This window comes from Hyperolius riggenbachi, chromosome 11, assembly GCF_040937935.1.
Source record: "Hyperolius riggenbachi isolate aHypRig1 chromosome 11, aHypRig1.pri, whole genome shotgun sequence".
Lineage (NCBI taxonomy): Eukaryota > Metazoa > Chordata > Amphibia > Anura > Hyperoliidae > Hyperolius > Hyperolius riggenbachi.
In genome coordinates this window covers 168,889,664-168,908,524 of record NC_090656.1, presented here as the reverse complement: position 1 = coordinate 168,908,524, position 18,861 = coordinate 168,889,664, and the positions used below count along the sequence as shown (strand labels likewise).

The 18,861-nt window shown below is 43.4% G+C and overlaps 1 protein-coding gene across 5 annotated transcripts in view; it reads right to left on the bottom strand.

Moving 5' to 3' along the window:
* Positions 1 to 18,861, bottom strand: part of ADCY7 (adenylate cyclase 7) — a 257,372-nt gene that overhangs the window by 75,248 nt on the left and 163,263 nt on the right. For all 5 annotated transcript variants that reach the window (XM_068259628.1, XM_068259630.1, XM_068259629.1 and 2 more), the window contains 2 exons: positions 9,399 to 9,531; positions 2,413 to 2,601 (listed from right to left, as the gene is read on the bottom strand). In XM_068259628.1, the coding sequence (XP_068115729.1) occupies positions 2,413 to 2,601; positions 9,399 to 9,531 (322 nt within the window). The remainder of the gene's footprint in view (positions 1 to 2,412; positions 2,602 to 9,398; positions 9,532 to 18,861) is intronic.

Here is an 18,861-nt window from a genome sequence, read left to right as displayed (position 1 = left end):
AACAAAAGTTGCTTGATCATTGTGCATTTAAAAGACTTTTTTTGAGTGTGTTTATACAATACAATAACATTTCTATAGCGCTTTTCTCCCATAGGACTCAAAGCGCTTAGGCTCTCTCAGATTCAGTAATTGGTAGTAGACACACTGGGCCATATACAATTCACTTTTTCACCTGAGTTTTCTCCTAGGTGATATTTTCACAACTTGTAAATAAAATGCTTACCACCACCAAGAAAACAAATATTTAAATATTTAAAATATTTTTGAATTTTGACAATACTCTTTCACATACTTTTTTATACCTTTTCAATTGCAGATTGCTAAAAAGTAATTTTAAATTAAAAATGATAAAGTACAGTGGTTTGCAAAAGTTTCCCACATTTTGTCACATTACTGCCACAAACCTGAATCAATTTCATCGGAATTCCACGTGAAAGATCAATACAAAGTGGTGTACACGTGAGAAGTGGAACGAAAACCATAAATGGTTCCAAACATTTTTGTTTTTAAATAACTGCAAAGTGGGGCGTGCGTAATTATTCAGCCCGAGTTAATATTTTCTAGAACCACCTTTTGCTGCAATTACAGCTGCCAGTCTTTTAGGGTATGTCTCTACCAGCTTTGCACATCTAGAGACTGAAATCCTTGCCCATTCTTCTTTGCAAAACAGCTCTAGCTCAGTCAGATTAGATGGACAGCGTTTGTGAACAGCAGTTTTCAGATCGTGCCACAGATTTCCGATTGGATTTAGATCTGGACTTTGACTGGGCCATTCTAACACATGGATATATGCCCTGGCTTTATGTTTAGGATCGTTGTCCTGCTGGAAGGTGAACCTCCGCCCCAGTCTCAAGTCTTTTGTAGACTCCAAGAGGTTTTGTTCCAAGATTGCCCTGTATTTGGCTCCATCCATCTTCCCATTAACTCTCACTAGCTTCCCTGTTCCTGCTGAAGAGAAGCACCCCCAGAACATGATGCTGCCACCACCATATTTGACAGTGGGGATGGTGTGTTCAGAGTGATGTGCAGTGTTAGTTTTCCACCACACATATCGTTTTGTATTTTGGCCAAAAAGTTCTATTTTGGTCTCATCTGACCAGAGCACCTTCTTCCACATGTTTGCTTTGCCCCCCACATGGCTTGTGGCAAACTGCAAACTGGACTTCTTATGCTTTTCTGTTAACAATGGCTTTCTTCTTGCCACTCTTCCATAAAGGCCAACTTTGTGCAGTGCACGACTAATAGTTGTCCTATGAACAGTTTCCCCCACCTGAGCCGTAGATCTCTGCAGCTCGTCCAGAGTCACCATGGGCCTCTTGACTGCATTTCTGATCAGTGGCAGTGCTCTCCTTGTTCGGCCTGTGAGTTTAGGTGGACGGCCTTGTCTTGGTAGGTTTACAGTTGTGCCATACTCCTTCCATTTCTAAATGATCGCTTGAACAGTGTTCCGTGGGATGTTCAAGGCTTTGGAAATCTTTTGGTAGCTTAAGCCTGCTTTAAATTTCTCAATAACTTATCCCTGACCTGTCTGGTGTGTTCTTTGGACTTTATGGTGTTGTTGCTCCCAATATTCTCTCTGAGGCCGTCACAGAGCAACTGTATTTGTACTGACATTAGATTACACACAGGTGCACTCTATTTACTCATTAGCACTCATCAGGCAATGTCTATGGGCAACTGACTGCACTCAGACCAAAGAGGGCTGAATAATTACGCACACCCCACTTTGCAGTTATTTTTTTTTAAATGTTTGGAATCATGTATGATTCATGTACGTCTCCTGCGTTTACATTTAGTCTGCGAGCCGCCATCAGCGGCTCGCAGGCTATTCACGGAGACCCGCTCCGTGATCTAACAGGAAACGGCCGCTTTCGTGACCGGCCTTTCCTGATTAATTAGGGAGGCACCTGGTGACGCAGATGTGCGTAGCTGGTCCTCCAGCTACCACTTTGCCGCCGCACGGTATGAGTTTGCGGTCGGCAAGTGGTTAAGCATTTAATCTGCTTTAATGTTTTCAATTCCTTAATTGTAATAGCATGGGGGGGGGGGGATATTTGTGTTATGTTAAAGGACACCTGAACTGAGAGGAATGTGGAGGCTGCAGGCTACTATATTTATTTCAATTTTAAATCATACCAGTTGCCTGGCGTCATGCTGATCTATTCAGCTGCAATAGTGTCTGAATTACACACCTGAAACAAGCATGTGGCTAATCCAGTCAGAACATCTGATCTGCATGTTTGCCGCTGACCCTCATAAAATATGCAGCACTTCTGGAAACATTAGGAGTGAGAGTATAGTGCTCTGTCATTTAGAACAGCCTTGAAATATCATAAATATCATACAAATCTATTAAATGTTCATTTTAATTCAATCATTTCTAACAGAAAAGATAAAAAAGATCACACTCACCCGTTTTGGCTTTCCATTTGGAACAGTAGTCTCAGTACAGGATGGCTCACTTGTATCAAGATGAGAAAATGGTCTGGCAGCACCCCAGGATTCAAGGTATCGGGTCATCCGAACTGAGGGCCGAACTTTGAGACCATCATTTACACGAGGCCTGGAAATGTGATTATTTTGGCTCCGGCGTTGTCTGGACTGATGTAAATGGAAAAGACAATATGTTATATTAAGAAAACATCAACTGAATCCTATTTTACTGTACTGTAAAATGAATTGATAATACATAACTTTTGTTGTATCATCAAAAGAGGCAAATTTGTTTTTTGTTTTGTTTTTTGGTAGAATTCTTTATTAAAGGGACGCCGAGCACCTCTCATGGGTATGCCTTTAAGACTCTGACCAGTACTGCAAAGTACTTAAAGATGCATACCTTTCTGTAGCTTGTGCTCTCCTCTTTCATTTGATGCCTGAATCAACCTTCTACACCAAATAGTTTCCGTTCGATTTCAATTTAAAAATTGCGGCTGCCATCTAGGCTATATTATAACTTCCGGGTCACCCCTGTCTTCTCAGTTAGAGAAGTGCATCACTGAATGAAGCAGGAAGAGGAAGTGACACACATGGCCTTTGCAAGAGGCTCCTCCAGAGGGGTCATAGCACGACTTTGTTGGAAGTCGTCTGTCTTAAAGGCATGCCCATGAGAAGTGCTCGGAGTCCCTTTAACCACTTCCCGACCGCCCACTACACAGGGGCGGCGGGGAAGTGGAGCCCTTCAGGACGGCCTCACCCACAGAGGCGGCGGTCCATTTAAGGGCATGGGCGGAGCGATCGCGTCATCCGTGACGCGATCCTCCGCCGGCGCCTGTCACCGCTCGCTCGCCGCAACATCCCGCCGGCTATACGGAAGCGCCGGCGGGATGTTAACCCCGCGATCGCCGCATACAAAGTGTATAATACACTTTGTAATGTTTACAAAGTGTATTATACAGGCTGCCTCCTGCCCTGGTGGTCCCAGTGTCCGAGGGACCACCAGGGCAGGCTGCAGCCACCCTAGTCTGCACCCAAGCACACTGATTTCTCCCCCCCCTGCCCCAGATCGCCCACAGCACCCATCAGACCCCCCCCTGCCCACCCCCCAGACCCCTGTTTGCACCCAATCACCCCCCTAATCACCCATCAATCACTCCCTGTCACTATCTGTCAACGCTATTTTTTTTTTATCCCCCCCCCTGCTCCCTGCCCCCTCCTGATCACCCCCCACCCCTCAGATTCTCCCCAGACCACCCCCCCAGACCACCCCCCCCTGTTTACTGTATGCATCTATCCCCCTGATCACCTGTCAATCACCTGTCAATCACCTGTCAATCACCCGTCAATCACCCATCAATCACCCGTCAATCACCCCCTGTCACTGCCACCCATCAATCAGCCCCTAACCTGCCCCTTGCGGGCAATCTGATCACCCCCCCACACCAATAGATCGCCCACAGATCCGACATCAGATCACCTCCCAAATCCATTGTTTACATCTATTCTCTCCTCTAAACACCCACTAATTACCCATCAATCACCCATCAATCACCCCCTATCACCACCTGTCACTTTTACCTATCAGATCAGACCCTAATCTGCCCCTTGCGGGCACCCAATCACCCGCCCACACGCTCAGATTGCCCTCTGACCCCCCCTTATCAATTCACCAGTGCATTAATTACATCTGTTCTTCCCTGTAATAACCCACTGATCACCTGTCAATCACCTGCCAATCACCTATCACCCATCAATCACCCCCTGTCACTGCCACCCATCAATCAGCCCCTAACCTGCCCCTTGCGGGCAATCTGATCACCCACCCACACCATTAGATCGCCCGCAAACCCGCCGTCAGATTACCTCCCAAATGTATCGTTTACATCTGTTATCTTCTCTAAACACCCACTAATTACCCATCAATCACCCATCAATCACCCCCTATCACCACCTGTCACTGTTACCTATCAGATCAGACCCTAATCTGCCCCTTGCGGGCACCCAATCACCCGCCCACACGCTCAGATTGCCCTCAGACCCCCCCCCCCCCCCCTTATCAATTCGCCAGTGCATTAATTACATCTGTCCTTCCCTGTAATAACCCACTGATCACCTGTCAATCACCTGCCAATCACCTATCACCCATAAATCACCCCCTGTCACCCCCTGTCACTGCCACCCATCAATCAGCCCCTAACCTGCCCCTTGCGGGCAATCTGATCACCCACCCACACCATTAGATCGCCCGCAAACCCGCCGTCAGATTACCTCCCAAATGTATCGTTTACATCTGTTATCTTCTCTAAACACCCACTAATTACCCATCAATCACCCATCAATCACCCCCTATCACCACCTGTCACTGTTACCTATCAGATCAGACCCTAATCTGCCCCTTGCGGGCACCCAATCACCCGCCCACACGCTCAGATTGCCCTCAGACCCCCCCCCCCCCTTATCAATTCGCCAGTGCATTAATTACATCTGTCCTTCCCTGTAATAACCCACTGATCACCTGTCAATCACCTGCCAATCACCTATCACCCATCAATCACCCCCTGTCACCCCCTGTCACTGCCACCCATCAATCAGCCCCTAACCTGCCCCTTGCGGGCAATCTGATCACCCACCCACACCAATAGATCGCCCGCAGATCCGACATCAGATCACCACCCAAGCGCAGTGTTTCCATCTATTCTCTCCTCTAAACACCCACTAATTACCCATCAATCACCCATCAATCACTCCCTATCACCACCTGTCACTGTTACCTATCAGATCAGACCCTAATCTGCCCCTTGCGGGCACCCAATCGCCCGCCTACACGCTCAGATTGCCCTCAGACCCCCCCTTATCAATTCGCCAGTGCAATATTTACATCTGTTCTCCCCTGTAATAACCCACTGATTACCTGTCAATCACCTATCAATCACCCATCAATCACCCCCTGTCACTGCCACCCATCAATCACCCCCTGTCACTGCCACCCATCAATCACCCGCTGTCACTGCCACCCATCAATCAGCCCCTAACCTGCCCCTTGTGGGCAAACTGATCACCCACCCACACCAATAGATCGCCCGCAGATCCGACATCAGATCACCACCCAAGCGCAGTGTTTCCATCTATTCTCTACCCTAAACACCCACTAATTACCCATCAATCACCCCCTGTCACTGCTACCTATCAGATTAGACCCCTATCTGCCCCTAGGGCACTCAATCACCCGCCCACACCCTCAGAATGCCCTCAGACCCCAGCCCTGATCACCTCGCCAGTGCATTGCTTGCATCTATTCCCCCCTCTAATCACACCTTGAGACACCCATCAATCACCTCCTGTCACCCCCTAGCACACCTACCCATCAGATCAGGCCCCAATTTGCCCCGTGTGGGCTCCTGATCACTCGGCCAAACCCTCAGACCCCCTTCCGATCACCTCCCCAGTGCATGGATTGCATCTATTTTCCCCTCTAACCACCCCCTGAGACACCCATCAATCACCTCCTGTCACCCCCCTAGCACTCCTATCCATCAGATCAGGCCCAATACAACCTGTCATCTAAAAGGCCACCCTGCTTATGACCGGTTCCACAAAATTCGCCCCCTCATAGACCACCTGTCATCAAAATTTGCAGATGCTTATACCCCTGAACAGTCATTTTGAGACATTTGGTTTCCAGACTACTCACGGTTTTGGGCCTGTAAAATGCCAGGGCGGTATAGGAACCCCACAAGTGACCCCATTTTAGAAAAAAAAGACACCCCAAGGTATTATGTTAGGTGTATGACGAGTTCATAGAAGATTTTATTTTTTGTCAAAAGTTAGCGGAAATTAATTTTTATTGTTTTTTTTTCACAAAGTGTCATTTTTCACTAACTTGTGACAAAAAATAAAATCTTCTATGAACTCGCCATATACCTAACGGAATACCTTGGGGTGTCTTCTTTCTAAAATGGGGTCACTTGTGGGGTTCCTATACTGCCCTGGCATTTTAGGGGCCCTAAACCGCGAGGAGTAGTCTAGAAAACAAATGCTTCAAAATGACCTGTGAATAGGACGTTGGGCCCCTTAGCGCACCTAGGCTGCAAAAAAGTGTCACACATGTGGTACCGCCGTACTCAGGAAAAGTAGTATAATGTGTTTTGGGGTGTATTTTTACACATACCCATGCTGGGTGGGAGAAATTTCTATGTAAATGGACAATTGTGTGTAAAAAAATCAAACAATTGTCATTTACAGAGATATTTCTCCCACTTAGCATGGGTATGTGTAAAAATACACCCCAAAACGCATTATACTACTTCTCCTGAGTACAGCGGTACCACATGTGTGGCACTTTTTTACACCCTAAGTACGCTAAGGGGCCCAAAGTCCAATGAGTACCTTTAGGATTTCACAGGTCATTTTGCGACATTTGGTTTCAAGACTACTCCTCACGGTTTAGGGCCCCTAAAATGCCAGGGCAGTATAGGAACCCCACAAATGACCCCATTCTAGAAAGAAGACACCCAAAGGTATTCCGTACGGAGTATGGTGAGTTCATAGAAGATTTTATTTTTTGTCACAAGTTAGCGGAAAATGACACTTTGTGAAAAAAAACTATTAAAATCAATTTCCGCTAACTTGTGACAAAAAAATAAAAACTTCTATGAACTCACCATACTCCTAACGGAATACCTTGGGGTGTCTTCTTTCTAAAATGGGTTAGAAGAAATGGAAACTTTTTTTTTTTTTTTTTTTCTCACAAAGTGTCATTTTCCGCTTACTTGTGACAAAAAATAATATCTTCTATGAACTCACTATGCCTCTCAGTGAATACTTTGGGATGTCTTCTTTCCAAAATGGGGTCATTTGGGGGGTATTTATACTATCCTGGAATTCTAGCCCCTCATGAAACATGACAGGGGGTTAGAAAAGTCAGAGATGCTTGAAAATGGGAAAATTCACTTTTTGCACCATAGTTTGTAAACGCTATAACTTTTACCCAAACCAATAAATATACGCTGAATGGGGTTTTTTTTATCAAAAACATGTTTGTCCACATTTTTCGCGCTGCATGTATACAGAAATTTTACTTTATTTGAAAACTGTCAGCACAGAAAGTTAAAAAAATCATTTTTTTGCCAAAATTCATGTCTTTTTTGCTGAATATAATAAAAAGTAAAAATCGCAGGAGCAATTAAATAGCACCAAAAGAAAGCTTTATTAGTGACAAGAAAAGGAGCCAAAATTCATTTAGGTGGTAGGTTGTATGAGCGAGCAATAAACCGTGAAAGCTGCAGTGGTCTGAATGGAAAAAAAGTGGCCGGTCCTTAAGGGGTAGAAAGCCCTAGGTCCTCAAGTGGTTAAACATGACCCTTTTGATGCAACAGAAAAATTGTGTCTAATTTTTTTTTTTATTTTAAAGCGGAATATAATCCTGCATTTCAACTTTGCTCTAAAACATTATTTACAGCATATTATATGCAACCAGCATTTTTTTTTACTAGGCCAGCATTGGAAGGGTTAAACACAGAGGTTCAAAGTTCTGTGGAGAGATATGCAGAAGTTCAGATAGATACATTTAGCTAAATAGAATGTAACAAGTGAGAAATGTTACACACTCTTTGGCTGTCCTCCAGCTCCTTCTCAGTCAGAGAGAGTGAGTCACATTCCACACTTAGATACATTTTGTTTACATAAATGTATCTATGTAAGCTTCGGATGCGTCTGCAGTTCTCTCCAGGAACTTTAAAGCTCTGTGTAACCCTTCCAATGCTGGTCTAGTAAAAAAAAAAATACTGGTTGCATATAATATACTGTAAATAATGTTTTAGAGCAAAGTTGAAATGCAGGATTATATTCCGCTTTAATATGGGCCAAAAACTTAAAACTCTAACATAATAAATCTAATGACAATTCCAAAGGCCAATCTCAAAGATCTAAATCTATGCAAATTTTACTTAAAGCAACACTGTAGCGACCTGGGTAGATACTCGCCTATGGAGAGAGAAAGGCTATAGATCCTGCAGAGCCTTCCCAGTTCCCATGCACCATTGGCCACCAATCCAGGCAACACAGTAGCTTTTGCTGTGTTCTTAGGCTAACTTAATGACAGGAAAGTAGGGACAAAATTAAAAGAAACCGGAGGTGAGAGACCTATGGAGGCTACTATATTTATTTCCTTTGAAACAATACCAGTTGCCTGGCAGTCCTGCTGAAGTTTGAAGGGTCAAAATCACACACCTGAAACAGTCATGCAGCTAATCTTCTCAGATTTGTAATAGACATCTGATACACTTGCTTGTTCATGGGCTATGGCTTAACATATTAACATATTATAGGCAGATAATCAGCAGGACAGTCAGGCGATCTGCATTATTTAAAAGGAAATACGCTTCTATATCCTTCTCACATTGGGTTCCCTTTAAACATTTTTTTGATAGGCAAGACTTATCACAAATAGAATCTAGACATATAGAATTCAGCTTAAAGATAAATTATTTTTCTATCAAATAGATGTGTAAAGCCTCGTACTCACGAGGCACAAATGTTACCAGTCACCACAAAAAAAAAAAAAAAAAAAAAGCAGCGACAGCTCATCGCCAGGTCCCTCTGTGCTGCAGCCGTACACACGGCACACAGAGGGACAGAGATGCGTCGAAAGCTGTCGCCAAAGGTTCCTCCCCCTGCCGGAAGCTCCGTCGATGGTAAGTGTGTTGCTGTCGCTAGTCCGTGTGTACGCGGACTAGCGACAGTTGCGGCGAAGTTGCGGCAACAGCTGTAGCAGGCGATTGACCGCGCCATTCGCCCGGCGACAGCTCCGACAGGCAACGGTTCGGGGAGCGTGCGTCATACACACGGGCGACCTGTCGCAGCAACACACGCGTGCCACGTGGTTGCGGCGACAGTTGTAGCCCGTGTGTATGGGGCTTTAGAAAACTGTAGTCAGTTACTCAACTAACCAAAATTACACTCACCCTTGGATCAATGACAAGATAAGTCTTGATGTTTATTTCCTTAAGATAAGGATCTCTTATCTCCCCATGCCCCTCCTCCACACAGTAAGCACCATTCAAGTGTTTCAGGGTTGCTTCTGTGATATGAACTCGACTAAGCAAAAAAAGATAAAAAAGAAGAAACATAAAAAATATGACCAATACACCAATCAATATAAAAGAATATGTAAATACTGAATACCAAAAATGTTAGTTGGATCAGAATCAGAATTCACTTTATTTGTCAAATACGATAATTGTCGAACCCAGAATTATTTGTGGTTCACATAGAAATGTCAGTATTACATAGACAGACATAGCATTGATAAACATGGGAGATGTACAATGAGACAGGCATAGAAGCATACATTTAGCTGCGCAAAATTGCACTTTTAAGTGTGAATGGGCCCTAAGGCTGCTTACACACAGGGAAGTTACAGGCGCACGTTAGTGCGCCTGTAACGCTCCCCCAATGCACAGCAATGTAACACAAGTGGGCTGTTCACACAGCCCACGTTGCGTTACATGTAACGCTGCACGTTCTTAAGAAAGTGCAGCATGCTACGGCGTTAGAGCGTTAGACTGTCTGCACATGCGCAGTCATGTTGGGGAGGAGCGGAGAGCGGCCAGGCACATGGCTAATTAATATTCACTGCACGTTGTGACGTGCAGTGTTTACTTCCTGGAACGGCCGCTCTGTGCGGTGATTGGCTGGCGGGACCACGTGATGCCGCATGCGCACAAGAGTACGCATCACGGACGCCAGAGTGAGCTGCACAACGCGGCTCACTCTGACGTCCACATAGAAGAGCACCAGGCGTCGCGTTAGGTGCACGTTATGCGACCTTAACGTGGCACCTAACGCAACGTCTTGGTGTGCAAGTAGCCTCAAAGTTGTCAGTAGAAAATAAGTTTCTGTACCATGTCGACCAAACAAATTATGTAAGTGAAAAAAACAGTTTTGTAAAAGTAATACCTTTTAATGGCAAATTGATAGAGTTCAATTATGCAAGCTTAGCCATAAAAAGGTATTACTTTTACAAAAACAGTTTTTTTTTTCTACCTACTTAAAAGTTGTCAAAATTATTCAAGAATTTGTTTCAGCATCAAAAAATTTAGGATTTGATAAATTAGAATTTCAAACTGCACTGAAATCATTGCGGCTATTGTTACAAAAATAAATAAATAAATAGTAATAATAAATAAGAAGATTTTGCATTACGCTATTAAGCCTCAGCATTAGAAGCTCAGCATTTCCAAGCTTTCTTCAGTACCATGCATTACTTGGATCCTTTTACTATTGATGATTTATGGTACCACTGATTTACTATTTCATGTCAGTTTTTGTTATGCTGTTATTTTTAGGTTTTGTATTAAGGAATCAAAAAATCTGTGTGCGCTACTCCCCGCTATATTTTTTAAAATCATTTACCGGTAACCACTTGCTTTCCATGCATGGTCATATTGCTAATGAAGCTGAACCAGCAGACATGGGGCTTTACCAATTAAATAATACCAACCTACATAGCCCTTGACATGGGGAGATGGTAATCAAGGTGCTAAGCAGAAATCCTTTCCCCACCAAAGCAAAACACCCTTATAAATGTTGATGACAAGTGACTCATCCCCATCTACTGTACCTAGGAGGAGGTCCACACAGGATAGCTCTTTGGGTATGACTTATGGTGAAACACAATTGCCTATTCAGCCAAGCAGATACATTTACTTGATGTGATGCCTGAAAACACACCATAATTAAAGATAAATGACATTTCCAAAAAAAACCAAAACTTACACTTCACGTCCCATATGTAAGTAACATATACGGCACTCATCTGCCTGTAGTCAGTGACAGGGCTGGTTCTAGACTTTTTGCTGAAGCAAACTTGTGAGGATGTATTTCCTGTATTTATGCCACTACACGAAACTGAAATTGAGAAGGGCATTTGGATATGTACAACATTTTTTGGGCCTCCTCACACTTTTTTTAAACCTCTGTCAGGAGACATTTTAAATTGCTCCTGACCTCCCCCCCAATCACTGTGAGCCAATCGGTGATCAGAAAATCAGAAAGGAGTGAAATGAAAAAAAGGCTTGTGCCCTTAAAGGGACCAGAGCCTGCAGTAAAGTGGTTAAACAAATATACTGTATGTCCTAACCAAGACATTACCCTTATCTACTGACCAAACTCAGCTTCCTGCAGAATGTCACAAAAGAACTTACAATTATACAGTTTACTTAAGTCCCTACTTCCTGTTTCCCTCCTCATCCATTTGGAAGATAAATTGGTAACAGCCAGGTTCTCTCCACTTTTGTTCCTCGTTATTGCTGTAGGTTGTGTCTGCATTATTTTGTGTTACATTCATGCTGTATATTGTACTACTTCTGTATTATGCCCCCATGTCTTACTTTGTCCTCAGCTTAGGAGATGTCTGGTTAATTACAACTCCTGCCCCAATGCTGCTATTAACAAGATACGTTTTTAGTAATGACGATTTCAAGTGAAATTCCATCATTGTTGATAAACAAAAATAATCACTTAAGTTTAGCTTTACATATGATTAGGGTTAATGATAAATTTTATTTAAAAATTGCTGATCTTGAACACTTGAATAAAATGCCCAGCTGCTTATGGCTGATGTTAACAAGCACTGTCTCACATTATGCAGATGTGGAATATAAGCAATTATTATGTTGAGAGAAATAAAGGAAACCTACAGGCACTCTGCTGTCAGTGTACCAATGAATTGACTAACTTCCTGATTGTATGTTGTTTTCTTAGCTTAACTGTTCGGTGTAAGGGCGCGTACACATGTCCAAGCTGATACCCTTGGGCAACATTGCTGGGCCCGGCTGCACACACGCGTATCAGCTGGGTAGCTAACTATGCAGCGTTTTGCTATGTGGGGGAGCGACGGAGGGACGACGTCAACGAGCAGCGCATGCTCCGTGGCGGGCAGTAGAGCAGCACAAAATAATGAGATTGGAGGGGGATCAGCATCACTGGGATTCAGTAGATTGGCCTAGTGGATCACTCACTGGTCAGGGGTCACCGCAGCCGTACACACGCCTGATTGTCGGCTGAGGCAGTCATTATCGGCTACTTCAACTGACTTAAGTCAGGTGTGTGTACAAGGCTTAACAGCTTGCAGTATGATAGACCATTAAAGTGAAGATAAAGAACAGTGGCACTGTCAAGTGAACATCCTGCTTTTATTGCTGGTTGTGCACAAACTTTCAAAAAGTAGCACAGCGTTTTAGGCCTCGTTCAGACTATACGCGCTGCCGTGCGCATTTTGGCAGCGCGTATAGTGTGTGACACGCAAGAACGGTAGAAGGGCATAGGCAGCCCTTCTACCGTTCCCATCATATGCGCTGCGTGGCAGCCCGATTGCGCTATCGCGTACTGCACGCATTTTTGGGAATCGCAGCGCAGATCCCATTCATTGTAATGAATGGGATCTGCAGCGCAGCGCATAGGAGTGCAGATGGCGTGCGATTGGACGCGTTGCGTTCCGATCGCACAGCCATCTGCGCTAAATGATGTGAACGAGGCCTAAAACATACCATTGTGGAGTGCTGGTGGGTGCATAGAGAGGAGAAACACATGGCCGATGATTGTTTTGCCTTCCACTTATTCAGGGCTAGTGTGCCCAGCGGAAAATAAGCAACAATTGAACCAGCTCTGTGCATCTCATTACTCCTGCAGGATGGGGAAAGTGCATGGAACATCTGTACACCTGAAAATTAGTGAAACGTTGAGTACAGACTCCAGAATGGAATAGCAATGCAGCTTGGTCTAAGGCTTTGTTCACATCTAAAATCGAAATTGCTGACGGCAACAATTTTTTTATTTTTTTTTAGAGGTTTTCCCCCTCCCAGTGCTCCACTGCGCGATACGATTTTGTGCAAAGCGCTTTTGTAACCGCTTTTGCAGAGCGGTTCCGGTTTTTAACTTCCTGACGTCAGCTAGGAAGTGAACTTTTTGACCCGGAAAATAATAAATACAATGTATTTATTCTTAAAAAAGTGAACGCAATCGACGGATAAAAAAAAGATTTGTGAGCGTTTCGGATTTTTCCTATACCTTCCATTGTAGCAAAATCGCCCCGAAACACGCAGCAATTTTGTGAACGGAAAGCAGATGAAACGTGCTGATATGCATTCATTGCACAAGGTATTTTAGGGCGTTTTTCAAAGTCGCTGGCGCTCAAAAAAAAAAAAAAGAAGAAGCAAAAACACCCTAGGTGTGAACAGGCCCTTACGGTCAGTTTTTTAAAATTTATAGCTGGCTGGAAATTGAGATGGAAAGGTAATTTTTAGGCAAAAATATGCAGCACTGCCACTGTTGTTTATTGGCATTTTTTAACTATTGTGGCATTTCACTTTAAGAAGGTCTTGTAATCATCAGTTTTGTATGAGAGAATGGGATCAGCACACAGTATAACACTGTACATTGATGGAAGCTGCCATTGTTAGTATTCCCTCCAAAGCTGGCTGCTATCTTTCTTCCTCAGAAAGCTGATCCTTATAGAACTAATGTGTCATTGTGAAACACTTTCTGGCTGAAACAACCTTCTATTCTTCTTTATATCTGGATTATATTTCTTGAAACAGTATATTGCCACCTGTTTTAGTGAGAACTAAATATAACTACAGGTGACTTTAAAAATAGATATATCAATTATATTCAACAAAGAGGAAAAAAAAAATCAGACAATCCCAGATAAACCACAAGAGGGCTGCGCTGCATAATATGTTGGCGCTTTATAAATACAATAAATAATAATAATAACTGTGAAAATATTGACCTGAACTCTTGCACAGGACAGAAGGAAAACAGAGAGAAATGCACCCTGTATATATTTAGAGAGTTTAGCCTATCTAATTCCCCCTTAATGAAATCACAAGTGTAATTTGATCTCTCAGCTGTGTTAGCTCAGGAATCTTGGGGCAGAAGAGCTAATTTGTAAACATAACGTAACATAATTGATGTTAAAGTGGACCCAAATTAAAAATACAAGATTTCAGAAATAAAATCTATTTTCTAACTTATAATAATAAATAGCAGCCTTTTTTCAGCTGCATGATGACAAATATAAAATATAGTTTACATTCATTGGAGAAACCCCTCCCTTCCTTTCATATTGCCGGGACAGAATACGGCAAACTGGTGGAGTAGATGGTGTCCAGCAAAGAGGAATTGCTAATGGCTGCCACCTGTATAACCCTAGTTATGAAAAGAGAAGGGTGAAAAGCATGCACTGAAATGCTCATAGGCTTGAAGGAGTGTTTATTTATATGTATATGTGTCAGAGTGGTGCAAGTAAATATTTTGAATTAAAAAAATGTTTGGTTTGGGTCCGCTTTAATCATATGTCTGCTTCCATGAAAGCAGGAATTAGACACACTGCAGATTTATTGCAGGATTTGTATTAACTGTAACAAAAGAAATGTTTTTTCTTTAAAAGTTATTATGCTGTTTATCTTTTAGAGCAGAGAGGAATTTCTGAGTTCAGGTCCACTTTAAAAAGGGATAACACATCTTGGGTCTGATTTAGTAAAGCTTATTTAGTAAAGTAGTGATGATCCTACAAAACTGCTTCTATACTGTAAACAGGAGCATGAGAACACTAAACATTCACCAGCTGTCACTATGTGCTGATATGATTCTGGCGATAGCTACAAACAATGCAACCAAATCGCAATGCTGTTTTAAACCTTAGATTTTGTACAGAAAATCTTCTTTACACAGCACTGTAGTTTCAAATAGCTTCAAAAGTCCTGATTAAATATATCTAACTGGTAATCATACTACTATGACGTGACTAAAGTATCTTAAATGATTTGACATTGTTTGTCTGTGGATCCTTTATTTTGTACATAACGCAAATGGGATTTTACCCATTCATCCATAGGTGCTCTATGATCAGCTAAGATAAGAGCTGGCACTGAATTTTGGACTGAGGAAGTGGGTTTATGTGTCCATGAAATGCATTGCCACTGTGCAAATACATTTTTGTCTTTTTATTACTCAAATTTGGTATCATCCTTGAGATAAGCCACCTCTACTTTTAATTGTATTGTTTTTAAATAGTTTTTGTTTTATCTGGGCGCCTCTATCCTCCATTGAGTCTTATAACCGCCTTTGGAGGTCAGCTATCTGGGCTAGCGTATTGTTCCCCTTTATCAGGAGTGCAACTGGTGAGCGTCGAGAGACCTTGATACCTGAGAGGAAACAGGTTTTCTCCACATGCCTGATCGGCACGACAATCTCTAAGGACCTGACTTGGAAAGCCAACACAACCTCCACCCAGAAAAAAGCCCAGCAGAGGCTATTTATCCTACGAGTTTGGTATGGCCCGCGATCTTCTGACGAGCTTCTACACAGCCACAATTGAATCTGTCCTCTGCTCCTCCATCCTGGTCCGGTATGCTGGCTCCTCCGCCAGCGACAGACACAAACTGCAGAGGGTCATCAGATCAGCAGAGAGAATCATCAGGAAACCACTCCCCTCCCTAGATCAAATCTTCAACTCAAGACTGCGCTCCAGAGTTTAAAAAATAGCTAATGATCCGTCCCAACCAGGCTTCCGCTTCTTCAGTACACTCCCTTTAGGCCGGAGATTCCGATCCATCTACACCAGGACCACAAGGCACAGGAACAGTTTCTTCCCCTCAGCCGTAAACTACCTGAACTCTTAGAACTCTAAACCTGACCGCACGGAAGCATATTGCCATGTAAATGTGTTCAAATGACCAGTTGCTGAAACTGTATCTCTATATTGTTGATGCTTGCATGTTGTTGTATTGTATGTCCTGTCCTTTTTCACACTTGCCCTGTACTTGCCAAACCCAATTCCGGGCACGGCCCAGTCGTGCTTGGCGAAATAAAATATTCTGATTCTGGTTGGTTGCCCATACAGCAACCCTATTTTGTGAGTATAATTTCATCACCCCCACCTCACCATCTCCAGTTTCAACAAACTGCACCAGTTGAGCTCCCGCTATCTCTGTGTGTTTTTTTTTTTTCCAAAGATTCAATCTGTATCTCTGATCTGATTTGCCCAATCAGGGTGGATCACCACTTTCCAAAGATACAATCTGTATCTCTGATCTGATTTGCCCAATCAGGGTGGATCACCACTTACCATGGCTATTGTAGACCAGTTTGTAACTCATAACCATGGAAAAGGATACAAAAAGGCACAGTGAAGGCTCTTTCACACTAGAGGTGTTTTTTGGATTTTTAAGGGCAGGCGATTTTTACAAATCGTCCTTTTTAGGGCGCTTACACTATGCTTTCCAATGAGACAGTTCTCACTGGGGCGTTCCAATTGCTTGCCGCTGACAATAGCGCTGCATGTACCATTTTCAGGGCAATTTACAGTCTTACACTGCGAAAGGCAAAACCGCAAGGGAGGAGGATTAGCTCTGTGCTTCAAATCCAGTTTGAACATTAAACCCCTTGCTGTAGCCCCCACCCACTCTTTAGAATGTCTGGCAGCCCAACTCTCAGCTGAGAAAAAAATAAACATATGCTTGTCTACCGACCCTGGTGCTGGCTCAGCCTTTCTCAAGGAAATAGCAGAACTTGTATCTTGCATAACACTAAAACACCCTAGGTGGAAAATTCTGGGAGACTTTAACGCATGGGTCGATGCACACTCCTCACCATACCATCCACTTCTCCTTTACAGCACTAGCTACAAAACACCAAGTGAAAGAACTAATAAAATATCATTCCTTGAAAGGTTTGTCACCCCAACACCTTCAGAGCAACCTCAATCTAAATGGACTAACAGATCACAACTTAGGCCTTGAATCCATGGTCCTTAAATATAACCACGATGTCTCAAATGCTGTTGACTCCATAGCTACCTTAAAAATTGAACGTTCCACACCATTACATCACGCTTGCTGGCTTGACAACTCTGTAAAGGAACTAAAGAAACCGGGACGCAGAATGGAACGACAGTGGCGCAAACATCAGTCTCCTGAAGACAAACTTTCCCTAATTGCTCACCTGGAAAAATATCAAACGCTGAGCAACAAAAAGAAGTCCTTATTCCTGTCTCACGAGATTTCAAATGCAGCTAACAGACCTGCCCAACTTTTCTGCACGGTTGACAATCTCTGCAATCCATCTTGCCGGAAATCCAGCATCAGACCTTCACAGGACCTGTGCGAGAAATTTGCCTACGTCTCCTCCATACGATCTGCCATACAAGTCTTAGCCCCGGAAACTGATTCAGAGCCATATAATGGATGTAAAAATAGCCTACCACCATGGTCTGATTTCAAGGCTATCACTGAAAAAGACATCTTGGATATCCTCTCACGCCGTCGCCAGACTACCTGCGATCTGGACCCTGGCCCCACTAAGTTCATGTTGAAATTCCCTGAGCTATTTACACCGGCATACCACAAATTCTTCAACGGCTCCTTACAAGAAGGGTGGTTTCCCTCTTGTCTGAAAGAAGCAATCGTCAAGCCACTACTCAAGAAACCATCCTTAGACCCAGATGCTCTAAATTGCTACAGACCTGTTTCAAACCTCCCCTTTCTGGGGAAAATTATTGAAAAGGCTGTCTACCTCCAACTTGAAGCCAGGCTCTCCAGAAACAGCATCCTTGACCCTCTTCAATCTGGCTTCAGGAAATATCACAGCTGTGAAAGAGCCCTCACCCAGATTTGCAATGATCTGCTTATGGCAAGAGACAAAGGCCATTGTTCCATCCTGATTTTGCTCGACCTCTGAGCGGCTTTTGAAATAGTTGATCATGAAATCTTGCTTAACAGGTTACAAGAGTACTGTGGCATAGATGGCATTGTTCTCTGGTGGTTCACCTCCTTCCTGGCTGGCAGAACACAAGGGGTAGCCTTAGGGCCCTTCCTCTCCAACCCTGTACCACTAAAATATGGTGTACCCCAGGGCACGATATTATCACCTTTACTTTTCACCATATACTGTACATGCTGCCACTTGGAGAAATCATACAAAAATATGGCCTGAAATATCATTGCTACGCTGATGACACCCAGCTATATTTGTCATTCAAACATGGCGTCACAAACGCTACTCCACAAATAAACGCATGTTTAGCTGAGCTTCATGAGTGGATGAATAATAACTGGCTAAAACTTAATGCTGACAAAACTGAGGTCCTTGTTATCTAAGGTCAGGGCTTGACAGCAAAGCAGCCCCAGCCTCAACCAACACTGCTAAGAATAGGGAGCTCAGACTGCATGCGCAGCCTGGGAGTACTGATTGATGGGAAATTAAGCTTCAGGAATCAAATCTCAGCTGTTGTGAAACATTCCTTCTTTCACCTAAGGAATATTGCAGGGATTAAACACTTCATTCCTTTAAGGGATCTTCCAACCCTAGTCCATGCCTTCATCACATCAAGGTTGGACTACTGCAATGTTCTCTACACAGACC